This window comes from Eptesicus fuscus, chromosome 9 (assembly GCF_027574615.1).
Source record: "Eptesicus fuscus isolate TK198812 chromosome 9, DD_ASM_mEF_20220401, whole genome shotgun sequence".
Classification (NCBI taxonomy): domain Eukaryota; kingdom Metazoa; phylum Chordata; class Mammalia; order Chiroptera; family Vespertilionidae; genus Eptesicus; species Eptesicus fuscus.
In genome coordinates, this window is record NC_072481.1 from 78,397,535 (window position 1) to 78,422,776 (window position 25,242).

The window sequence follows — 25,242 nt, forward strand, 5'->3', positions numbered from 1 at the left end:
AGCATCTAATGAGATGTAAAAGAAAATATTTCAATAAAATTCAGTGGATGAAATTTATGTTGATTTGTGAACTACCATCGGCTGTATCAGTGGGGTGTGGTCTTCCTCCTCCTCCCCACCCTCTCTCTCTGCCCCTTTCCACCCCTCTCATCCCCTCCAAGTGTCGCTCTGAACAGTAAGGTTGATTTTTGGTTCCAGGAGATTTTCATCCACCTGGCAGTGTCCAAGATTATTGCTCAACATTGGCATTCCCAGTTCTTGGGACAATGGCTGGCACATAGAAGGTGCTAGATGAATGTTGAATGAAAGTCATATTTTAAAAGAGGAAAGGAATATTTGCAATGTCACCAAATGTAAGGTTAATTAGAAAGGACTAGATAGTAATGTCATTTGTTTTTATTTGAATGTAATATACTCATATGTTTTACATTGTTTTCCACAAAATATAAAAGAATCATTCATTGGGGAGAGAGACTGAGGAGTTGATAACACCCACTTTTGCATATTTACCAATCTTTGTAAACAGAATTCTAAAGCTATTTGACAAAGGAGATTTCCGTTTAAATCTTATCTTCCTCACCTTCTAGCCAAATGCTCTATCCATGCTTCCCCAAACCCCTGGAAAGGTAATGCTAGTGCTTTACAGCCTTCCAGGATTCAGTATAGTGCTGAGAATGTGTGTTGAGATTGTGTTCTTAGCCCTTTTGCTGTTGGGGCCTTATTTTACTGCCCTCTCTACCATAAAATAGCTCAGAAATCTTTCACAAATCACCTACGGTTTATCTGCACTGTACGAGTAGAGCAGCAGCTCCTCCCTCGCTGTCCCTCTTCCTCTCTCCTTTAATTAGAGAAGGGACAACATCCAGCTGAAGACCAATCACAAGTAACTAATTCAAGTCCGCTGCACTTTGTTCCAACCTTTTTCTTAAACCAGGGGAGCAAAAGTTTTTAATTAGCACAGCATGAACATAGAAGAAATAAATCTTCACATTAGGAGATATTGGGTTTGTGTCCACAAATTTCTGAGAACAAGGTACCTGTGTCCATAACCAAACTCAAAAGAAAAGGAAAAAAAAACACAAAAAAAAACACTAAGCATGAATGCCTGTAGTAGTAAAGTATTTAAAACCTATCTGAACAGTACAGTTGCTCTAAGGAGCTAATGGCTGACTTCTGCTTCGCTTCTCTAGGACTCTGAGGAGGAGGACAGTGACCTGGAAGCTCTTAACAGGAAGCTGGCAGGCTCACAGCCTTACGTACCAGTGGAGTTTGCTGACTTCAGTGTTTACAATGCCAGCTTGGAAAACAGAGAGTGTTTTTCTTCTAAAGTAGATTTGACGAACTCCAGGGTCTTGGAGAAAGAAGTATCCCGTAGCCCTACCACCAGCAGTATTACCAGTGGCTACTTCTCCCACAGTGCCTCCAACGCCACTCTGTCCGACCTGGCGGTCCCCTCTAGTGACAGCTCAGATCAGCTAGCCCTTCCGACGAAAGACACAGACTCCAGTGAGCATTCTGGACTGTCGCTTGGGCATGATCTCAGACCGCCCTCAAACAAAGAGTTGACAGAGCTAGAAAAAGGTTTGGTAAAGGATAAGATCATTATGGTGCCACTCAAGGAAAACAGTGCCTTAGCCAAAGGGAGCCCATCATCCCAAAGTATCCCTGAGAAAAACTCGAAAATGTCCTGTAGGACTGGCTCCTGTTCGGAGCAAGATGCCTGCTCCAGCAAGAACGGCCACGCCACCCGGGAGTTCTGTCCCAGGGAGGTGACCGTGGAGCACACCACAAACGTCCTCGAGGACCACTCTTTCACAGAGTTCATGGGAGCGTCAGATGGGAATGATTTCGATGCTCTGACAGATTCTGCTGCTGGAGAGATTTCAAGTAGGAAGAACCTACCAAATAAAATGGACAATGAGAGTGTCTCAGATGAGCCCCAGGACCCTGGCCAGCCGCATTCCTTGGCAGAGAATGACCAGGTAATTAATTCTAGAGGCATTCCTTTGGGTTCTGTGCTGTAAGTGACACACCTAGTTGTGCACCAACCCCCAGAGGCCCTTCACCTGGGTGACTTAGTCAGAGAGATTCTTTTTGACATTTCTGACAGGGAAGATGGGCCCCCCTGGGGAGCAAGCTCACATGTTGCCCAGCGTCTGTGTGTGGGGAGAACTTTGCTTGTATAATTTCAGAGTAGAACTAGGAAATATATAGGAGCAGTGGCTTTTCAGCTGGCATGTGGGTTTTGTTGAAGGAAGCATTCATGTGGATAAGGATCAATCAGCCTCATTCATTCCGAGATGTTTAATTTTGGTAGTGTCTGCCATATTTCATCAAATTAGTGATTTCTTGGCTTATTAGATACACCATTATTTTATGTATCATTAAGAAGAAATGCTTCCAATTAAACTACATCATATCAGAAGTTGTAAAACACAATCCAGTTTCAGAGATGTTAAATGTTGGGGGAAATAACATGCATCGTAGAATTGCTAAAATGCAGTCACTTAGGTGCCCATAGGGTAAAAGGTGCTTTGGGGAAGTACAGGTAAATTACTTGAGCAACTGAAGTTTGGAACTTCTCTCCCCAACTTAAGAAGAAGAATAAAGTTACTCATAACTGTTGTTACAAACCAAACACTTGTTGCATCAAAAGTCTTCAACTTCCTCTACACTGACCTTCAAGCAGAATCTGCATTGCTGGCCTACGTCAGCTTTCCAGTCCCTCTTCCAAGAAGGGCTTGCACAAGAAGCCCAGGATAATTCTTCCCAGGAATAGTGCTTCTGAACCTAAATGTGCAGTGAATCCCTTGGGGGTGTTGGGAGAGGGTGCCTCTTAAAAATACAGATTCCCAGGAGCCACTGCCCTCCACACCTAAGATTTTCCTTCTATTGGGATGGATCCTGGAGGATAAGTTTTCACAAACCCCTCCACTGAAGTAATAATAGCAGGGTGTCTGAGGGCTGCACTGGGAGACACAGCCTATAGAAGAGGGAAGAGGGACAACAACCCCCTCATTTCACTGCCCAGCAAACAGGAAGCATGCCTCATTTTTTGCTTTTGAAAGTCTCCTGAACTGTGTCCCTGCCAGATACTTGGTTTAAAGGTGGAATTTAGGAAAATATTTGTTGTATAAGGGTGATATAGGATTTTGGTGATTTTTTTTTTCTTTTTCTTCATTGCTCTACTATTTTTGTTATTTTAGTTTTAGTAAGTTGCTTTGACATTGTAACAGTTTGAGAACTTTTTAAGTACTAAAGTTTGACTTTTGTTCTCACCTGAATATGACTTAGTATGTGGGCCCAGAAATAACAACTTTTTACTTTAACTTTGGGTCTTGCTTTCCATTACCTTTCCTGGAAGCTTCACCTTGGGGCCAGGTTTCTCCCTGGTATACCGTAAATTTTAGAACTGGATTTCATCATAAACCGAATCCTGTGGGCCCCTTTAGGAAGAGCCCCTTGTGTGGGGTGGGTGCGTCTGGCTGAGGGTGGGCCCTGTGGGTGGGGAGGGCAGGTGGGAGCTGGAGATTGAACTCACTAACGTCTGAATTCCAGGGGAGCACGACCTCGACTACGCGGTGAAAGACAGCAAGCACTTCCTCCACAGGCCCCAGCATCTTCGCATCTTCGTCCGGGGTCTCCCTCAAAGCACCAGCCTCATCTTTAACATATGCTGCACCCAGCAGGACCTCACACCAGCATGGAGAAGCCATGCACTACCTGGGCCACCACCTCTCCCCTTCCGAGCGAGGAGCAGCAGCAGTGCTTTGCCACCTGGGTGAATCGACAGCTTCTGCTTCTTCCAAAAGGCCAGAAAACCGAAAATCCTGGATTAATTAAGTGGCAGTATTTTTGTTTGCACTTACTACACACCGCACTGTGTAGAAACCACAGAGTCAAACAGACTTATTCTTGTACAATTTTAATCAATTCTTACTGTAGAATCTGGAGTCAATACTCTAATGTGGGGTTTTTTTTATAAATAATATATATTATGTATATGAAATGTATCTATTGTATGTCTGTTCTGGGTGAACTGCACACTAGAATGCAGATAAAATGGTTTGTAGAAATCATAAGGTACTGGACTTTGTTACAAAGCACCTTGGGCGACCTCGTATTCACGAGCAGATGAGAGACATTTCATTGCCTAAGAATGAGGTTGCAAATCCCTCTGCAGAAAAGGTTACAGAATGCCGTTCTTTATAACCAAAGAACTTCTATACGACTGACCGATTTTGCTGTCCACTCTTGTTTTCTGTGTACATATATGTTTGACTGCAAGTTTGGTGCCATATTCCCCTTGGCTACCAGGCCACGTGCTGCCGTTCTGTCCTGTTTCATAAGCACACTGAAAACTCCCACAGCTATGTTCTTTGGTCTTCCACCTGGCCTGCCACCTGCTGATTTGACATTGTATTATAACCGTTGACAGTGACTGGGGCTCTGCCTCCAGCATTTCTCATACCTTGGTCCAGCCCAGCAAGGCAGGCAGAGTGCGGAAAGCAGTATTACTGTAGAAACACAAGGGCATACCAAGAGTTGGATTGGGGTGGGGGAGGGGTATGGATTTTTGTCTCTCCGTGGTTTTGTTTGGATTGGTAGGTTTCATTGTGGTATGATTTTTACTGTTGCTATTGTACTTAATTCTGGAAAATGCTGAAGAGTTGGAATGAGCTGTCAAGTGCACAGGTACTCACTTCACCTTGTTTGCAGGAGATGATTGAATACAGATGACTCTGCTGTCCCTGTCTCCATGTGGAAAATTCTCCTGCTAATGGAGACATGGAGAGGATCATGTGTGCAGAAGGTCTTACAAAGGTGCTTTATGTGCCTGTTCTGAAGATGCCTGTGCAGCTGGCCTGGAGGACAGCAGTCGGTGTGTGTGAGAGCGAGGGGCGGTGCACAGCCCTCTGCACCTTCGTTCTTTAAGTTCTTAGCATCAGTAAGTGAGTAAGATATTGGAGACTTTAATGAAAAGCTGCTGTTCATGATTTTTGTGTATAGTGAGCTGACTGTAGTATTTTACTATTGTCTGTTTTGAAAAAGAAAAACTGTAATTTATATCCCCTTTCAACTTGATCGTATTTAATTGGTACAGATTGTGTGTGTGTGTTTTAGAATACAGACGGTCTAATTCAGGTTTTAAAACAGCAGTTGTTTGTCTTTAATACTCTGCCATTAGTTTCAAATCTGATTGTTCACATTTGTGTGTCTCCTGTCCCTGCAGCTTAAACAATAATAGTCACAGTCAACATTCATTGAGGGTTACTATGTACTAGGCACTGTTCCCAACATACGCTATTTATTATCTCCTTTAATCCTCACAGCAGTAGATGCCATAAGTACTGTTGCTACTGTGTGTTTGATGAATGGAAAACTGAGGTGGAGAGGTTAGTGACTGGGAGAGGGATTCTTCTCGCGCTTCCATCAGTTCCTCCGATCCATGTTCTGTCTGGTGACGCATCATGGAGGGGCAGGCAGGACTGTGGTGAGTGTCAAAGTCCCAGACTGACCAACATTGGTGGGGCATCTGCAGCGGAAAGGACAGGATGTGTTATTCATGGTCATGGTGCTTAAACAAATATTTAGAGCAAGTAGCAGTGCCTGCCATCCATGAAATAGTAGTTAAAGGTAGCTTAATATGGAAGACTTACCTAAAAATGCTATTATAGAATCTTTTCAGAATAATCTCAGTTGTTTACAATAGCCTTTCTGAAATATCAAGAATTAAATCTTAACTTTTGGACAGAAGTGTCTTATATAGACTGCCAAGAAAAAGTAGAGGGGAAAAGCCTAAAACTTCTTTGGATTTTACAAAATAGGGTTGGGGTAAACAGCAGCTATATAATGTTTAATTAAACTATGACAAATACAAACACAGTTCAAGACAAAATGGACAAATTCTGTCCATTTACTAGTGTGAGATCAATGGCATCGTCATTTGTCATTATGATGTGGGAGAGCAAACTGGTTTTAAGACAGTTTATTGGATAGTTAAGTATAAGCATGTGTTTAACAGTTAATTTCCAAAGTACATTATTACCATTGTCATCACGTTTATTTATAGTTATTTGGACACATTTTATCGTAACAAAAGTACAGTCTTGTGTTTCTAGGGAACCCCTTAAAATGAAGACTAGCTTAATAAAAATACCTTTAGGGTTAGGTAAGGGCAAGAGGCTATCTTCTATTAAATTATCCTGCACTAGCCAATACTTTTTTTTTTTATTACAATATTCAAGCTTTAGAACTATATTGGAAAAAAACAACTAATTACATGATGAAGCTTTATTTTTAAAAGGAAAGCTTTCTGTTCATATAATTAAAAAGTCTCAAAAGAAGATGTAATTGAATCAGTTCTTGCTATCTCCTTTTCTGGACCAAGAGCTAAAAACAGAAAAGGATGTTCCCGTATGAAATCACGTAGAGAGCTTTTTGTATTCAGCTTTGAACTTGTTATAGTCACACTAGCACAAGTCTCTGTAGTGTGAAGCCTACCTCCTAAATTAAAAAATGACAACAAAAAGTCAGTCAGTCATAACATAGTTTTCAGACTTTTTCCTAACCTAGATGAAAGGCAGTGTCCAGCAGCGTCCCACCAGACATCTTAGGGTTGCTACAACACCCAGGTGGCAGGAGACCAGGACCAAAGAGGACTCCATGAGAATCCTGGGACATGGGCTCTGCTCTTTTTTTTTTTTTTTTTTTACAGAGAGGAAGGGAGAGGGATAGTTAGAAACATCGATGAGAGAGAAACATTGATCAGCTGCCTCCTGCACACCCCCTACTGGGGATGTGCCCGCAACCAAGGTACATGCCCTTGACCGGAATTGAACCTGGGACCCTTCAGTCCGCAAGCTGATGCTCCATCCACTGAGCCAAACCGACTAGGGCCAGGCTCTGCTCTTTAACTTGTCATGAACTGGTGCTGACAGTAATGAAGACAAAATCCTAGAGTCCAAATTAACCTGCTTGTCATTTGTTTCTAACCCCTCAAGGTGCGGGAGAGAGAATTGCAGATTTGAGTGCCACGAGTTAATTTAAGTTGAAATAAAACGTAGTCGTTATTTTTCAGGTGTTCCAGGACACACACTCACCTCTGTGCATTCTTAGGAAAACGAGTTATTTTCCCTTCGCTGAGGCTCGCTGGGTGCCTGTGTTATTGCATGGAGTTCTTAGAAGACTGCAGCTCAAGCAGGTGCTCCGGGTGCCTCAGGCACTGTAACCTGAGCCCAGTTGGCAGCATCCACCACCTTGGAGCTTACTGCAGGTTTTCTCAGCATCAGGGTGTCCCTGAGAAAGGAACTCTTTAATCCTTATGGGACCCTATTCATGGAGACAGTGACAAGCTCATTCATAGAACAATGAATGTCTTGTAAGAAAAAGGTAAGTTTTGAAATTGGAGACTCTGGAAGAAGAAAAGATTAACTTAAATAGAGAAAAAAATGCCCAGTTTGGTTTTTTAGCACAAACCAACTTGACCCTTTCTCAATACATATCTAAAGCACTTGTAACTTTGGGCTTTAAAACTGGAAAACATTGGTGTTTGTAACAACTTTCAACAGTTATTTTGGACCTTCATCTTCTAAATACCTGCCTGAACCCAACCACTTAAAGATGTTCTTAGGTTTCTTTGTTATTGTTTCATAGTCTAGCATGAGTTTGGGGGAATATCAAGCAGAGTAGATGTATTTTTCTTTGACTAAAATTTTTGGAAAAGTACATATGAGCCAAAAGCCACACCTTCATGTGACTCACCCATCTTGAATCAGCATAATCTTTACCTAGTGTGTGGTCAACCACATGTAAGCCAAGCTACTTACAAACACCAGTGTTAAGATACTTAGCCGCAGCAAGTGCCTAGAAGAACAATTCCCAGAAAGAAGGATATAAGATCTTACCTCAGTACCACGTGCACCCAAGGATGTCTTAATGATATGAAATGCCAGTTTACCGAAATTATTTTCTAGTCCTTTTATCTGTAGTGGGAAAGCTAGTTATTAATCTACTAGAGGCCCAGTGCATGATTGAATCATGCACGTGTAGGGTCCCCTACACGCTTTCGCTTTCGATCACGGGGGAGCTGGGTGCCTGTCCACTGGTGTACCAGGCCTTTCAGAAGCCTCTGGTGCGGCGAAGGCTTCTGAAAGGCCTGGTGCCTGAGCGGACAGGCACCCAGCTCCCCCGCTTTTGATGGTTCGCGGTGGGACGTGAGCTCGCTGCCCCAGAGGCCCCTTCTGTGCCGCAGCACAGCCATGGCACAGACGCTGAGCTCGAGCCACCGCTGGTGACGTGAGCTCAGCGTCCCGCGGACCCAATCGGCTACCCCGCCACCCCGAGTCCCGCCCCCCCCCCACACCTCCTGGCCAATCGCGGGCATAGCAAAGGTATGGTCAATTTGCATATTTGTCTATTATTAGGTAGGATTGCTGCAAAATAAATTACCCTTAAACTCAGCAGCTTGAAACAGCCAAAAACACCATCTCGCAATTTCTGTGGGTCCAGAATTCAGGAGTAGCACTTCTAGGTAGTTCTGTCTCTAATTGCTCATAAGGTCACAGTCAAGAGCTCAGCTGGACCCCTGGCCGGTGTGGCTCAGCTGGTTGAACATTGTTCGGTGCACTCAGAGGTCCTGGGTTTGATTCCAGGCCAGGGCACATGCCCAGGCTCTGGGCTCGATCCACAGTAGGGGGCATGCAGGAGGCGGCCCATTGATGTTTCTCCCTCTCCCTCTCTCTAAAATCAATAAAAACATCAAAAAAGAGGTCAGCTGGAGCTGCAGTGCCTAGAACTGGGGAAACCCACCTGTGGGTGCCTCCACCTCCTGACACTGGCGCTTCCTGGCCGTGCACTCCTCCCCCCACCGCTGAGTGTCCTCACGGCATGCTGTTGTCTTTCCCTGAGGGAGGGGTCCAGAGAGAGCAAACAGAAGCCACAGTACAATGACTTTTATGACCTGGTCTCAAGTCACATTTGGTTACCTCCACCACATTCAATTCTTTAGGAATGAGTTACTAGTCCAGCTCCCTCCTCCCCGCAAGGAAAGGGAATTAGCTCTTCCTTTTGAGAAGAGGAAAGTCTAAGAGTTTGTAGACATTTAAAACCATCATAACTAGTTAACAGTTACATAGTCAAGACCATGGGCCAAAGCAAGCTAACTGGAACCTTTGAGTGAACACAGGAATCCAACTCTTACTTATAAACAGTAGGGTGAAAAGGAAAGCCACACTTCCATGGAAGAAGGAGGAGATACTAATTAAAAGGTGAACTAGGATGATCTGAAGGTGTGAGTTTGGGCTGATAATCAAATAGCACTAATATTCCTGGTAGAGGCAAATGATCAGAAACCTAATTTTGCTTCTTGTTATAGTTGCGTTACCGGATTCCAGGGCAGGAGGAATAGGGAAACTGAGACAGGAAAGTTAAAACAAGGCCAAACAGTGTGGGCAATTTGCAGCCAGCTTGTAACTAGCAAGCCATTATCTTCCCCAGCAAAGGACACAGAGCCATAGTTCAAACAAATAAACAAAAAAACACTCCCTAATGAGAGAATGCAGAAAGGGAAGGGAAAGGGGGGAAAAGGAAAAAACGGGCAGTTTTATTCCCTAACCCGTGGTCGGCAAACTGCGGCTCTCGAGCCACATGCGGCTCTTTGGCCCCTTGAGTGTGGCTCTTCCACAAGATACCATGGCCTGGGCCAGTCTATTTTGAAGAAGTGGCGTTAGAAGAAGTTAAAGTTTAAAAAATTTGGCTCTCAAAAGAAATTTCAATCGTTGTACTGTTGATATTTGGCTCTGTTGACTAATGAGTTTGCCGACCACTGCCCTAAACAGAGAAGCCAGCAGTCTCAGGGTTTGGCAAGATACAGTTACCAGGTGCTTCTCATGAATTCTGGGAAGGCCACAACAAAGGAAAAAATTAGGGGGAACCTTTAGAATTAACCTGTACCAAAATGTTCAGCAGAGGAATTTTGAGACCTATGGATTGGGGGTGGGGGGGGGGGTGTATATAACACCTCAGACCCCCACCCAACTTGCTCTTCAGATTAGCTGAAAGCCCATCTGTGCTTCATAAGCCAGATGTATAGGTTTGCTTGCTTTGCTTTTTCAATAAAGGTTCATGCTTTAATTGCTTTCATAAATTGGCCTTTCACAACACAGTCAAGGTCTCTCACATAAACTCATTTATATGAGAAGACAAGGATCGAGGTTGGGGACAGCCCTCTCCCACTAGCTCAGGGGGCTGTCCTGTCTGGTAACACCTCTCTGGTGTTGGTGAGAGGTGCCTATAACAGTTACATTTTCACATTTGATTCTTTTCAGATTTGCTTCATTAGAGGCACAAGCACATAAATATATTGGATGGCTTTGCTCAAAAAAGGAATTGACTCTTAGGAAATTCAAACACATCTTTGCTTATTAAGGCAAGCAATAGTAATGATTGGCTCTAGACATAAACTGCCAATAAGAGTTTATGAATTAAGTTTTTGGGGTTTTTTTTTTGCTAACGAGATTGACAAAGGTAGGATTGTTTTATTATTAAAATGTTATATAGATCCAATTGTTTGGAAATTAGCAAAAGAGGCTCAAGACTCTTGAAGTTTATAAAATGAAACTTTAAATCCAAAACAGAATAACTGGAAAAAGAGATCTAAAAATAAAAGGATTTTTAAAAGAATAGTTTAAAAAGGAAAACAGGCTACCAACAAATTAAAAATAGGCTAACAAGAATGGTTGCAGGTACGTACAAAAGGATTCCTGGATAGTTTCTTCCTGTTTAAAATTCAACTCTTTCAGGTAAATATTCATCCAAACTCAGCATGGGAGCTCTTTCCCCCACACATACCCCCCTCCCTGTACCCCACCCCCTTGGTCTGTCCCTTGGCCCTCTGGCCTCCCAGGGTGGGTCTGGAAAGCACCGTTAGTTGTCCTTTCAGCCAAGGTCCATGCCTGTAATCTTGTGTCCTCTGCTGCCTCCTGCTGACCCCTGGTTGAGGAGCAGCTTTTCTTGTTTAATTTTTGGGCACAGACTTTTGACCCAGCTTCACCCACCACTGCTGTCAGTAATGGTCTGTCTGGGGAAGCTTTCAGCAGGACAGTGGCTCCCAGGAAGCTTAGCAGACTCCCGCTGCTGACCAAGTCCCCCCTGGCAGCCTCGCACTGGTAATTGTGAGGCTCAGCTCTGCCTGCCTCTGGCTCTCAGCTCTGGGCTACCACCAGGCAGCCCTGCCATGGCACTCCTATAACATGCTCATGCATGGCGAACCTGGGCAGTACTCTTAATTCTTAGCTCTCTTCTGCATCATTCATGAGGTTTTCCAGGAACTCTTCCGTGCCCCAGGAAGGACCAGCTGAATGCTTTCTGGAGCCCATCTCTCTATCCCTCCATTCCACCAAAGCAAGGCTGATGGGGTACCAACTGGGAGAAGCAGAGCACCAGCCTAGGCACCCTCAAATTCTCTCTCAAGCTGTCTTCGCTTTTAAATGAATGTCTTACTTGTCACCCCAGACCAGGACATGGAGAATGGTCTTTTCTATGGACTGGAAGCATCCTCATCACAGCCTGAACCTCTGAATCTCTGTGTTTCTTCTCTCATCCCCTTCCCTGATTCCTCCCTTCTTCTTTCCTTCCTATCTCAGGAACCACCTTTATATCATAGAGCCATTCTCTCCACATTTTGGCTTATAACAAAATTATCTTCAAGCTTTGCTATGAACATATAAAGGAACATATAAAAGGAAAGCTTTTAGAATTAAGGGAACTGTTCTCATTCAACAAAACATGGCTAAGTTTACTTACCGCTTTGATGAGGTCTGAAAGCTAACCTGTGCTCAAGACAGTACCGAAGAAGGCATGCTGGTGATGCAAAGAGGAGAACCAGAGGTTGCATGATTTGTAAGCAGGAAAGATACTCTGTGAATTACAGCAAATATCGCCATTGCTTTGTTATTTGTTAAGTGTAAAGGGCTTTATTTTCTTTGTTTCCTGAAATAATTTCAGCAACCTAGTTAGGAAGGTGCTGACATTACATCCTTTGTATAGTTGGGGAAACTGAGTCTTAGGGAGGTTAAGGATTTGTTAGGATTACAAAAACCAGAAAATGATAGAGCTGATTAAGACAGTCTTCAAATCCAGTAAGACTGTCTTAATCAGATTCTGTCAGTCTCAAACTCTTGTTCGAAGAACTGCACAGTGGTTGCCACTGATTATAATTGACTCTTAGTTTTTTGGATTTCCAGGAGAAAAGGCATTCTTCCTTTCTCTTAGTTAGTTTAGCTACTTTGCTCTCTGTACGTCCATTATTTGGTGATCTCTAGCCTTCAAGGAGATGAAAGGCAGTTCTTAACCAAAAGTTGGGGCACCCTTGATACAGATCCTGTAAAGAGGTAAGTTAGGTCACTCTTTTAAAAAAATTAATTTGAAATAATATGCTTATTCTAGTTAAAATGCGGTAAGAATAGGGTATCATGATTCTCCACTCATTATGTGTGAGCTGTGTGGTGTCTTCCTTCTAAAGAGTATGGAAAGGAGGAGAAACCTGACATCCAGGTAATCAAGGTCAACATCAAGAGCGATGTCATGTTGAGAGCAGGTACCCTTCACATGATGTGATGAAAATGGCACTTCACCTCTAGTCTCCCTCCCATAAACCCAAAACCCCAGTCTAATCATGTTAAAAACTTTAGACAAATTCCAGTAAAGGGGCATCCTATAAAATATGCCTTACCATATTCCTCAAAACGGTCAGACATCAAAAACAAGTAAAGCTTCAGACACGGTCAGCCAAGAGGAGCCTACGAAGACATGACAGCTAAATGTAACATAATGTGGTATCTTGGATGTGATCCTGGAACATAAATGGAAATTAAGTTAAAAAATTATATATGTTATGCACACACACATATTCCATTTGACATATACACTGAGTGGCCAGATTATTATGACCACCTGACGTTTGTAGGCAAATTAGCCATACACTGCATCGTATGGGCTATGGAAGCCGAAGGCCTGTTCGAACACCTTTGCTGTCTACAGTTACCAAGATAAAACGTCTCCAATTCGCACAGGAACACAAGGATTGGACAGTCAAGCATTGGAAAAAAGTCATGTGGTCCAATGAATCACGTTTCCAGTTGCATCATGCAGATGGCAGAGTGAGAATTTCATGGAAACAGCATGAAAGCATGCACCCCACGTGCATGAGTACAACCCTTCAAGCTGGTGGGGGCAGTGTTATGGTTTGGGGCATGTTTTCCTGGAATGATTTGGGCTGTTTAATTCATGTGGAACAATGTCTGAATAGCACAACATACTTAAATATCATTGCTGATCAAGTTCATCCTATCATGTTGATGGCGTATCCCAATGGAGATGGCTTCTTCCAACAAGACAATGCGCCATGCCACGGTGCTCGTATTGTGCAGGAGTGGTTTCAAGAACATGAGGGAGACTTTACCTTGCTTAGGTGGCCCCCACAATCACCAGATCTCAATCCAATTGAGCATTTGTGGGACAAAGTTAAAAGAGCCATCAGGCAGCTGGTTCCACAACCATCAAATCTCACAGAACTGGACAGTGCTATTCATCAGGCATGGTGTTAGATTCCTCACATCACATTTCAACATCTCGTAGAGTCAATGCCAAGAAGAATCGCCACAGCCGAAACTAGTTTGGCTCAGTGGATAGAGCGTCAGGCCTGCGGACTGAAGGGTCCCAGGTTCGATTCCGGTCAGGGGCATATGCCTTGGTTGTGGGCACATCCCCAGTGGGGTGTGTGCAGGAGGCAGCTGATCGATGTTTCTCTCTCATCGATGTTTCTAACTCTCTGTCTCTCTCCCTTCCTCTCTGTAAAAAATCAATAAAATATATTTTAATAAAAGAAGAAGAAGAATCACCACAGTATTGAAGGCAAAAGGTAGCCCAACGAAGTACTGATGGGGTGGTCATAATAATCTGTTCCATTTTATATATAGTTCATTTAACAACTAACTTCTGAAAGCCTACTAAGTACTGGACAGTGCAGTAAGCAATGGGAGTACAGTGTTGAAAAATATAACACTGGCCCTGCTGTCACATAGTAGACAGTTTAGTGAGAGAAGGAACACACATCCTATCTAATAAAGAGGGAATATGCTAATTGGCCATCACACCCTCACAAAGATGGTGGAGTCCACAGCCAATAAAGAGGGAATATGCTAATTGACTGTCACGCCCTCAAAGATGGCAGCGCCCAGTCCTCTCAGCCCTGCTGGGGTGGCAGGCACACAGCATGGCCGGGCCCACCCCCAGGCGGGTCTGGCTGCTCCGCGCCTGCCTCTGGAGTCCCATAGTCCCCTCAGCCCCCTAGCCGCCCAGGGCCAGCCCGAAGCACAGGCAAGCCTCAGATAGCGGCTGCCCAGCCGCCCAGGGCCGTCCGAGGCTCAGGTAACCAGGGCCGGCCGAGGCTTGTGCTGCTGGAAGTGGCAGCAGCAGAGGTGTGATGGGGGCGTCGCCTTCCCCTGATTGCCAGGTCACCTCCTGCCCCTGAGGGCTCCCAGACTGTGAGAGAGGGCAGGCCTGGCTGAGGGACACCCCCTCCAGTGCATGAATTTTCATGCACCAGGCATCTAGACAATCTATATAAAAGGCTAATATGCTAAGTGTCCCTCTGCCTGTCCAACCGGTCGCTATGACACACATTGACCACCAGGGGAAGATGCTCAACGCAAGAGCTTCCATGACACACACTGGCCATTTACAGAGAAACAGCAGCGAGGACCTGGTGCTGACAAAGCAACACTCGGCTTCCCCCAAGTGGGACACAGGCCCTGCCACCACACCAGAGTGACAACCCACCAAATTGCAGCCAATACTGCCATGGTGCAAATAGCGATATTAAAATATTTCTTCTAATTAATTTCCTTTCAATGTGCATGAATTCATGCATCGGGCCACTAGACCTATCTAATAAAAGAGAAACATGCAAATTGACTGTACCTTCGCTACACCTACAAGCCATGCCCACCAGCCAATCAGGGCGGGTATGCAAATTAACCCAACCAAGATGGCAGTTAATTTGCATATCCAGGCCAGAAAGAAGCCAAGTGCTGCAGAAGGGAGTAAAGCTTCGGAGAAGCAAGCAAGGGGGGTGGGGGAGAAGGGAGGGGAGGAGGCGGGGCAGGGAGAAGGGAGGGAAGCAGGCGGGGCGGCGACCGCAGCAGGAAGCCCCATTGTAAGAATCTTCCTGCAACGGGCCTCTAGTGTATATATATAAAATACATGGGTGGGCAAAAGTAGGTTTACCCATCCATGAATACAGTCATGAGTACACATGTAGGTTGTGATTATTACAATAGCCTTATTAACTTGGTTTTGCATACTCATGACTATAAACCTACTTTGTGTGTGTATGTGTGTGTATGGTGTCCCAAAAAATGTATACACACATTTTGAATAATTATAAAAGGCAATGTTTATTAAAATACATTTCATTTTCAAATTTGAGCTTTCAGCTGTTAAAGTGTGTATACATTTTTTTAGGGCACGCTGTATGTACACATACATACATACATTTATACCATTTACAAGTGGTACAAAGGAGAGGTATAGTGTATTATGATCATGAACAAGAGGAGGAACCCAATCTAGTCTAGGGGATTATCAAGGCTTTCTGTAAGGCATTTATGTTCAAGCTAAGACCTGAAGTATAATTAGGAGTTGGCCTGGTGATGAGTGGGGGATTGGACTCCAAAAGGCGAGGCCAGTTTTAAGCCTCTTAGAATAACTAAGAAAACGATAGGCTATGAACTGGTTCAGTTGAAGGAAGAATAGAAGGAGACATATTTTTAAATGACTGTTAGAATGCGGGGGATGAATACTAGTTTAAGAGGTTGGATTTAATGATTAATCCCTTCCTGCTGATAATGAGGAATACAAAGGAAAGAACATCTTTGAGTGAGAAGATGATTGATGGATTGTTTTAGACAGGTGCTCAATAAAGGTGGACTTCTTTCTCTCAAAGAGATACTTTATGCTCCTACATTGTTTCAATTGCACTGTTCTTCTTCCTGGATTAATTAAGGTGGGGGTTGGGGTAGAGAGAGCTCCCTGGCTGCCCAGGGTGGGAGAGGAGCTGTGGAGATCCATTACTAGTATGTGTGCACCTAGACTGAACCTACCTCCTAATTTCAGCCATGGCCACTCTCCAGCTTTCAACAGTACTGGGAACTCCCAAGAGGTTCTCTTTCTATTTTGTCAGGAATACCCTCTCCTGGACCTTGGGCTATAATTTTCTCTGCCTTAGGAAAGGAGTTAATTCTCCCTTTTGCTTTCCCTCTCGCCGAGCTGTGATAAACCCTTTTGTCTACTGTTGTCTTCTTTTCCTTTCTTTTTCCTTGTGGTTTAATAGTTTTATTAATTCGTTACTGTCACACTTGTTGGGTTTGGGGAGAAGAAGATACAAAGGTGTCTGATTAATCTGCTATGTTTAACTGGAAGCCTTTGACTCAGCTTTCTATACCATACTTTCATGTCAAACTCTAGGAAAACTCGAAAGCCAAGTGCAAATCACTTGAAGCATTGTTATAGAAGAGGAATTTGAATTGTCTGTGACTCAATGAATGGAAGATCTCAAGAAAAAATTAAATTTTCACAACATAACTTTTGAAACAATCCCAGGAGGGCTATCCCAGGAGGTAACTGAACTCTAGTATCTCTTCCCCTATCACTCATTCCAAAACATCGTAACACCTTTGTTCAAATAACTGCCTTCAGTTATCTTTAGAGCTAGGTAATAACACATGCAGATATGCTGAGTTACTTGAATGAGTAACTTTTTTACATGGGATTATCAGTGTCTTCTGGTCATTTAAACTCAGGACCAATGGCCAAAACAAACGCTCTTAAAGTTCATTAAATATTTGGGCAGAGCTAATTGGAGTTAAGTGGCCATTTATTTACTTATTTACTATTATTATTATTTTTTTTAGAGAGAGTGGAAGAGGGTGGGAGAGACAGAGAAACATTGATGTGAGAGACACACATCAGTTGGTTGTCTCCCGCTTATGCCCTGACCAGGGCCAGGGATCAAGCCCTTGACCGGAATTGAACCCATGACCCTTCAGTCCACAGGCTGATGCTCTGTCCACTGAGCCAAACCAGCTAGGGCTTAAGTGGCCATTTAGACATCAAATTTATTCTGCTTGGGTCATGCAAGGCAGTATAATTTAATGGCATTAGAGTTTTAAAGAACCGGATTCAAAACCTGGCTCTAATACTTGATGTCTCATCAAATGAAGTTAGGCAAGTTATTTAACATCTCTAAGCCTCAATTTCCTTATCTGGAAAATGGGAACAATACTACATACTTCATAGGGTGGTTGTGAAAATGAAATGAGGTGCCACTAGTGAGGCTGGTGAACCTGGCCTATTATAGAATTTCTTTTGTCCTCTCTACGCCTCTGTTGTCCTGTTGCTGTCAACCCTTTGCTGACACTCATGAGAGAGAAATAAGCTATGAACATTAAGAAGAAATCGTAAGATTTTAAAAAAACAAACTACTCAATGAAAACAAAGTAAAAACACACCCCAGACCCATGGAATTTGGGTCAGGCAATAGCCATCCTATCACCAAGACACAAAATTGTGACCTTGAGTATATAGCCTAAGCTCTCAGGGCCTCAGTTTCCTATAATGGAACACAATAGGGACTCAATGAAAGCTTATTGAGCAGATGAATTAATAACAAAATGGAAAAAGTGATTCCCAATAGGACAAACCACCGCAAAGGGCAAGGTTTGGGATCTAAACTAAAAATACCTAAAACAACACAAGCATTGAGGGAAAATCAGATTTTCAGCCAAGAGAACACGTGTTGGAGGGACCTGCTGATCAGGTTCGTCCAGGCCGAGTCCTTAGAGCAGGTCCCAGAGTTCATCAAGGAGCAGCACGCAGCCAAAGGCACGCTGCTCCCTGGGCAGCCCTGCTCCTCCAGAGTCCCACTCTGAGATGAAGGGATAACGGATAAAGGCTGTCCCCGGCCGGAACCGCGCTCCAACCCGCAGGAAGCAGGGATCTTCAGGGGAGATGATAAAGCCCCACAGAAGGGGCACTTACAGCGTTTGCCCTTCAGCTGTGGGCTGGCCCAGCAAAACTTGATAGCGCCTCTCAACCCGGGAAGTGTGATTTCTCTGGTCCCTAATCCCATCCCTGCATCAACCTTGCAGAAAAAAAAAAGGACACCCTGTGCAGGAAAACGAGTGTCCTTACAGCAGTGGTCGGCAAACTGCGGCTCTCGAGCCACATGCGGCTCTTTGGCCCCTTGACTTTTTAGCAAAGGCCAGCTTAGGAGTACCCTAATTAAGTTAATAACAATGTACCTACCTATATAGTTTAAGTTTAAAAAATTTGGCCCTCAAAAGAAATTTTAATCATTGTACTGTTGATATTTGGCTCTGTTGACTAATGAGTTTGCCGACCGCTGCCTTACAGCATCTAGCAGAGTGCTCTGCCGACGGTTGGCATCTGTTATACTTCCTGATCAATCAGCTTTGAAGAGCTACTGCTGCTTAATTAATTTTAAGGAAAAAATATATTTCTCAATAATTTAAACCTGGAGTAAGATAGTATAAATTTACTTTCCGAAACTAAAGGAATTATTGAAAACAGTTTATATTCACTTCCCTACCTGCCAATCAGCCTGCCCACCTCCCTCATTTTTCAGGCCCTTGGCTCTGTTATTTAAAATGGAGCAGTATTCTGATGTCATAATAACCAAACAGGACTTTTTGTTGAGTCAAGTCAGTAAACATAGCTGACTTTTATAAATACCAACTACCATCTCAAGGGGTGAGTCTTCCCAATCATTACTTGTGAATGATTTTCAGTTAGCATCTCCATTGTCACTCACTATGATATGTTCCTTTAAGGGCTCCAGTTTAGCTCAGCACTCCTAACCCCATTTTGGAATAAAATAGGCCAATACAATTGCCAGCCTGGCATGTCCTACCTGGCCATATTCCCTCCCCCCACTGCCCCCCCCCCCCAAAAAAAAGTGAACTGTTCTCTTCAAATAAATTAAGAGAGTGTTTAACAGCCATTTCAACAAATCAATGCAAACAATTAAAAAAATCTTACTTTTTAATTTATCTACTTTGTGAATATATCTTAAATGCTTAGGCCTTTTCCTGCAGAAATATCCCTAAGCCTCAAAAAACTGGGATGCTTAAATATGCTGATGATCCTCCATAAGAGCTGAGCAGCATTTAGGCCTCTGGGAAGTAGTTTTGCATTTGACATAAGAAGGACATGTGGGTTGGGATGGTCTTGTTTGGCAGGTTACACTCAGAGTTTCTTCTTGGAAACTGGACAGGGGCCCTGAAGGATGAGAAAAATGGGAGAGGAAATAAATAAGAGGAGACAAGACCTACGAACATCCTCCAGGTTATCTTCCCTGTAAGATGGATACAGGACGCCACACTAGATTTTGGTTCTGTGCAAGGGAACTTTACTGGATGTTGCCTCTCCAGGAGTGAAAAAGAAAAGGGAAGAAGACAGACCATGTGGGCAGAAAAGGGAGCCATTTCCAAAAGCAGGTCAGAGGACCAGTGCAACTGAGTGTAAGAAAAATGTTGGGAGTTTGTTAAAATACTTATTTCTAGGTTCAACTCTAGAGATTCAATGGGTCTGGAGTGAGGCCTGACAATCCATCTTTTAAATGTTTCCCATCTGATGGGTAGGGAAGATTTGGTGACTACAGTTGGTGCTTGAAAAAAAAAAAAAAAGGCCTGAGGATATTTAAAATTAGTTGATTAGAATACTTTCCTCTGTTCATTCGATCTCTCTCTCTTTAATCCTCACCGGAGGATACTTTCTCCATTGACTCCCACACTGGCCCTGACCCGGGCTGGGGTTTGAGCCTGCAATGGAGGTATGTTCCCTTGACTGGAATTGAACCCGGGCCCTTCAGTGTGAGGGCTGATGCTCTATCCACTGAGCCAAACCAGTAGGGCCCTCTGTTCTCTCTTTATCCTCTCTTCCACTTTCAAGGTGCGAGCTCTTTTGTATTCATTGCCCAGGGAAAGGATGAGCCAGGGTGAAAATGAAATAACCTTCCATTGTCTTCCAAAAACCTAAGATTCTTAGGGGAATTAGATACATAGGAAAAAAATTTTGAGAGCTGGTGGGTAGGGTTGTTGAGGAGGGTGGGCCATCCCTAGAAAAAAAATGGGGAGGGGGGATTAAAAAATACGAAAAAGAAAAAGATTGAGAAAGATTGCCTTGGCAGAGAGCATTTAGAGGGGGGTGGGGGGGAGGAGAACCCTAGAGGACACAGGTGCCCTAGTGTCCTCTGGAGGAACTATGTGTCCTTCCCTGGGGGAAGAGCCTGAGACAGTTGAATGACAAAGAGTATCATGCTTCACTCCCCAAGGCAGAAGCCCTGCAGGGCAGTAAGAACCTAGACAGGGGATGACTACCCTGTGAACCTAAGCAGGCAGAGCTTTAAGGGACTGCAGAAGGGTTCGGAGCCTTAGCGTGGTAGCATAGTACCTGCAGAATGCCTGTGCCTCAGGAGAACAATGAAGGAACAGAAACACCTGGATTGAAAGGGCCAAGGCCAGGAACGAATGAGAGGGGCCTTGGAAACTATTTGCATAGACAGAGGACATCACGAAATAAATGGTCCGCCCTAGCCGGTTTGACTCAGTGGATAGAATGTCAGCCTGTGGACCAAAGGATCCCTGGTTCGATTCCTGTCAAGGGCATGTACCTCGGCTGCACGGGGCCCTGGTCAAGGTGCGTGCAGGAGGCAACCAATCCATGTGTTTTTCTCACATTGATGTTTCTCTCTGTCGTTCCCTCTCTAAAAATCAATGGAAAAATATCCTCGGGTGAGGATTAAAACCAACAAATAAATGGTCCCCCACAGCACTACGGGAACCCTCAGAAACAATTCAGGCATGATTGAGCTTATGTTCTGCTTGCTTGCTCTGAAAAAACGGGGTTTTAAAACAGAAATTCTGCTGAGTTAAAGAAATATAAATTTATATTTCTTACATACCTGGGTTTGGACACAAATTTATGTCCGCTGCACTAGAAACTCATAAAATGAATGGTGATGGGATCCCAGGATAAACCTTCAACAGCATGGCGGTGGGAGGGTGATGTGCTTACAGATGGGTTTCTCACAGTTCCAGTCAACAGCCACTGTATGCATGTACCTCTCAAATTCTCATTTAAGATGTTTTGAAATCGGGCTGCTAGATTTAGCAAATAAGTTCTCCCATGCAATATTTGCGATGTTGAAGACATACTAAAAAGTATTGTTTATCTGAAGTTCAAATTGAACTGGTGTCATATATTATCTGGCAACTTTGCAAAGAAGGGAACTCAGAGGAGTCTGGGGTCCAATAAGACACCCTTCGATGTGCTCTCATATGGTCAGCAGAGCCCCTCTTCTATCCCAGAAATCCTGCAAGGCCCTTGTGGAGAAGCAGCTGGCATACCTCCCTGAGAAGAGGCATGAGTGTCAGTGGGCTCGGCAGTTTCCGCAGACATCTCAGGCTCCCCTCTCTCTGCCCATTGGCTGTGGGAAGTTCTAGAATGCTTCCTAGTGTAACAAAAGAAGTAGGGGGTTTTGAAATCAGTCAGATCTGTGTTCAGAGCCCACCCTGCCAACTACCAGGTATATGACTTTGAATGAACTACTTACCCTTCTCTTTTAGAATATTCCTTAGAAGACTCATTTTAAGGATGAAAGATAATGCATGCATGTGAACACCCAGGGGTGTGTGTGGCATACAGTGGGTACTCCAGGGTGCTATCTTGTCATGCATTCGGTTACTAAGTAAGAGAGTAGGACACTTCAAATCATATTCCTTGGTCTCTTCCTTGCCTCTACTAGATCCCACTTAGATATTGCAATTATTTAGGGACACAATTTATCCCATTATAACCTTAGGTCTATGCATCTCTCTAAAGCATACAATTTTATAGTAGCTTCTTTTAACCTGGTCTTTCATACTGAAGAGCTTATTTACACTTAAAGAAAGGAATAACATCCTGAAATTGTACTCATGTTCCCTATTTGAGTGTTCTGATCACAATTTCACTGAGCCCGGGAATGGGGACACTGCTCGTCTCTGTGTGGATTTTAGTCTGTCTGCCTGATCAATTGTTTACGTGAGAGAATGTAAACTTAACGCCATTTATGCAACACAGTTCCCAAAGGAAATTGATCTGCCTGAGTATTTACTCAAAACACTTAAAAATAAAGTAACAGTACAAGCCATTTCTATATATGTCCTTAAATGGCAGGACCTATGTCATCATGTTTACTGCAGAACATACGGCCCAGAATACAGTAAATACTTTTTGGTTAATATTCCAAAGGTCTGGCTTTAAAGTATGGACCCTTTGCCCTTCAGTTCCCAGGTCCTACAATCCCCGAGGGAAAGCACTGTTTTCCTCTGATTACATTTTCCTCTGACACTACAATTAGCACATGGTCGCAGGTAAATTGTGCTTAAAAGAAAAGGGGAGGTTAAATGTGTTCTAACAATAAAAGATTATTTTAACAGATTTTATTTTAAGATATTTTTTAAATACCCAGAAAAAAATCCATAACATAAAATAACAAAGTGCAAAACCTCCTATGAGTATGCATTCATCCATTCAATAAACATTTATCCAACGTGTGTCTCGTGCTCTGGATATAAATTGTTAGGAAACCATGGAGAGGCACTAAGGAGGGTCGTTTCTTTCTAATGTGTTATTTATTAGTCCTTCATTATTTATGACGTCAGTAAGTGATACTCTGCACTTCGGCAGCACCATTCCTGCAAAGTATCACTCATCTTCCCTCCCTCTATTTTTCAGCTCTTGAATTTGGGTCAACGAGGAGCCAATCTGGACTCAGAAGACTGACTTATGGAAGGTGACTACACCAAAGGTGAGTTCAGATTGGCCATGAACCTGGCAGAAGTTTTGAGAGTTCTCAGAAATGGCTAGTCGTGACTGCTGGTCAGAATTTAAAATTTCCTCTCCCCATTCTCATCTCAGCCCTCCCTTTGTCTCTCTTATATCACTCCTTAAACATGTCCCTTTTCTTTTTCTATATGGCTTGCGTAGTTAGGAAGTTCAGTGGGTGTTCCTGGGGGAAAAAAATCCAACAAATGACCTGACCTGTCTTCTTTAGATGTGATGTACAACTGGCCACTGTAGTTTCTTCTTCTTCTTCTTCTTCTTCTTCTTCTTCTTCTTCTTCTTCTTCTTCTTCTTCTTCTTCTTCTTCTTCTTAGCTTGAAATTGGGACAGAAAGCTTCCAAGAACTATTGTATTTTTCCCCCTCCATCTCAGTTTTTAATATTTTTCGAAGGATTCTGTTCTAAAGTTAGTGATGAAGCAAATGAAAGGGAAAAGTCAGTTCCCTTTTGCTGGTAAACCCAAACCAAACCATTGGAGAAGGAAGACGCTGCTATCTGTGGGAAAGCAGCTGCAAAGGGTAGGCCCATATATGATGAGGGGTTCAGGGACAGAAATACCCACAATGGCCGAAAACAGAAAAACAGAAAATGACCTTTCCTTCCCAGCTGTCTACTCCCGGTGCCCTTTTGTGTATTTGTTTCCTCCCACCCAGCAGTAGACCACTACCTATTTGCAGAGTGACCACAGTTCTGCATAGAACTATCCTCTATGAGAGACACAAGGGATTATACTCAAGTGTTAACAAGCATGAAGCTAAAATCCATCAATGCTATTAGCACTTCAGCTGAAAGGAATGGGTCTAAAAGCAAGTGCTTCTTTGAGGAAGTGCTTATGACTTACAGGTGACTCACAATGGGCACAAGATTTTATGACAATCAGGTGGGGGAAGCTGGTTTAACAATTACTAATTTAAAGCATCTAAATGATGGCTTGGAGTTAATTGTGGCTGGTAGAAGCTGATTGTTGCTTGGTTAGGGCCTCTGTAAAGACTGATGGACGGTTTGCTTTGATGTTTTAATTCTATTTGAGGTATATGTAAACCTTCCTGTGTCAGAGTGGTTTTCCTTAACTGGGGGTGGTGGTGTGTTTCAGTAGGCTTTGCTTAATCTTTGCAGTGTTGCCTTTTGTTTGTTTGGCAATACTGCCTGTTTAATATTGAATGTTGAGAAGTATAACTTCACTCATATTTGCTTTGGAGAATATTTGAAGAGTCTTTTTTGTTCTTGGTTTTGAAGAACCACATTTTTGATTGTTCACAATATCCTACAGTACTTACAATGGACCTCAACAAGGTGAGCTATACTGAGGATATAGGCTTTGGGTTATAGGTACTGGCTTAAAACATCTTGTTAACTAATCATTGTGTTTCATTAATTGCTCTATTAAATTAACTTTGCTACCCATGGTAACAGAGAATAAGAATGTACAAAATCCAGAATTTCACTTCAGGTAATAACCTAACTTTTTTTGGAAAAAGAAGCTAATGAAAATAAAAAGAGAAAAAAAATTTTTCATTTCTGCTCACTTTGTCTCTGGTAAAGTTGAAATATACCAAATATTAAATAAGAGGGGGGCAAAACTATGTATTCTATGAGCTGCTGCTTCATCAACTCTCACTTAAATTGTTGGTTGTTGTAGATAAATGAGAAACAAGAATTCCTAAGCTTGCTCTTTTTTTTAAAAAAAATATTTTTATGGTATTTATTTCAGAGAGAAAGAGAGGGAGAGATAGAAATATCGATGATGAGAGAGAGTCATTGATTGGCTGCCTCTTGCATACCCCATACTGGGGATCAAGCCCGCAACCTGGACATGTGCCCTTGACCAGAATCAAACCCAGACCCTTAAGTCCGCAGGCTGATGCTCTATCTACTGAGCCAAACCGGCTAGGGCCTAAGCTTGCTCTTTACATAAACTTTGGTTGACTCATTACCTCGATGTCTTGACCTGTAAGTGTTCATATGAACAAATGTGTTCATATTTGGCCTATTGGAAGGGAGGTGTATGTGAGCCTTTAAAAAAAAAAATGTTTTTATTCATTTTAGGGAGAGAGGAAGGGAGAGGGAGAGAAACATCAATTGGTTGCCTCCTGTGTGCACCCCAACCAGTGATCGAACCTGAAACCTGGGTATGTGCCCTGGAATCGAACCAGTGGCCTTTCAGTGCACCAGACAATGCTCAACCAACTGAGCCACACCAGCCAGGGCTATATGAACCTTTTGGAACGATTTTTCACTCCTTGAATATCACAACATTTTAGGTCTTCCCTTTTGT

General features: G+C 43.2%; 1 protein-coding gene and 1 long non-coding RNA gene across 8 annotated transcripts in view; one reads left to right on the forward strand and one right to left on the reverse strand.

Moving 5' to 3' along the window:
• Nucleotides 1–2,306, forward strand: part of KIF13A (kinesin family member 13A) — a 202,149-nt gene extending 199,843 nt beyond the window's left edge. For all 3 annotated transcript variants that reach the window (XM_054721440.1, XM_054721441.1, XM_054721442.1), the window contains one exon: nucleotides 1,191–2,306. In XM_054721440.1, the coding sequence (XP_054577415.1) occupies nucleotides 1,191–2,024 (834 nt within the window). In that variant the 3' untranslated portion in view covers nucleotides 2,025–2,306. The remainder of the gene's footprint in view (nucleotides 1–1,190) is intronic.
• A 2,948-nt stretch (nucleotides 2,307–5,254) lies between these two features.
• Nucleotides 5,255–23,359, reverse strand: LOC114233184 (uncharacterized). Of its 5 annotated transcripts, none has more exons than XR_008557088.1 (5): nucleotides 23,167–23,359; nucleotides 12,734–12,853; nucleotides 8,812–8,905; nucleotides 7,104–7,332; nucleotides 5,255–5,536 (listed from the first exon to the last, which is right to left on the reverse strand). It is a non-coding gene; the product is annotated as an uncharacterized LOC114233184 (long non-coding RNA). The 5 variants fall into 5 exon arrangements; XR_008557089.1 differs by lacking the exon at nucleotides 23,167–23,359 and adding an exon at nucleotides 21,489–21,532; XR_008557090.1 differs by lacking the exon at nucleotides 23,167–23,359 and adding an exon at nucleotides 21,044–21,465.
• Nucleotides 23,360–25,242: the final 1,883 nt, after the last annotated feature.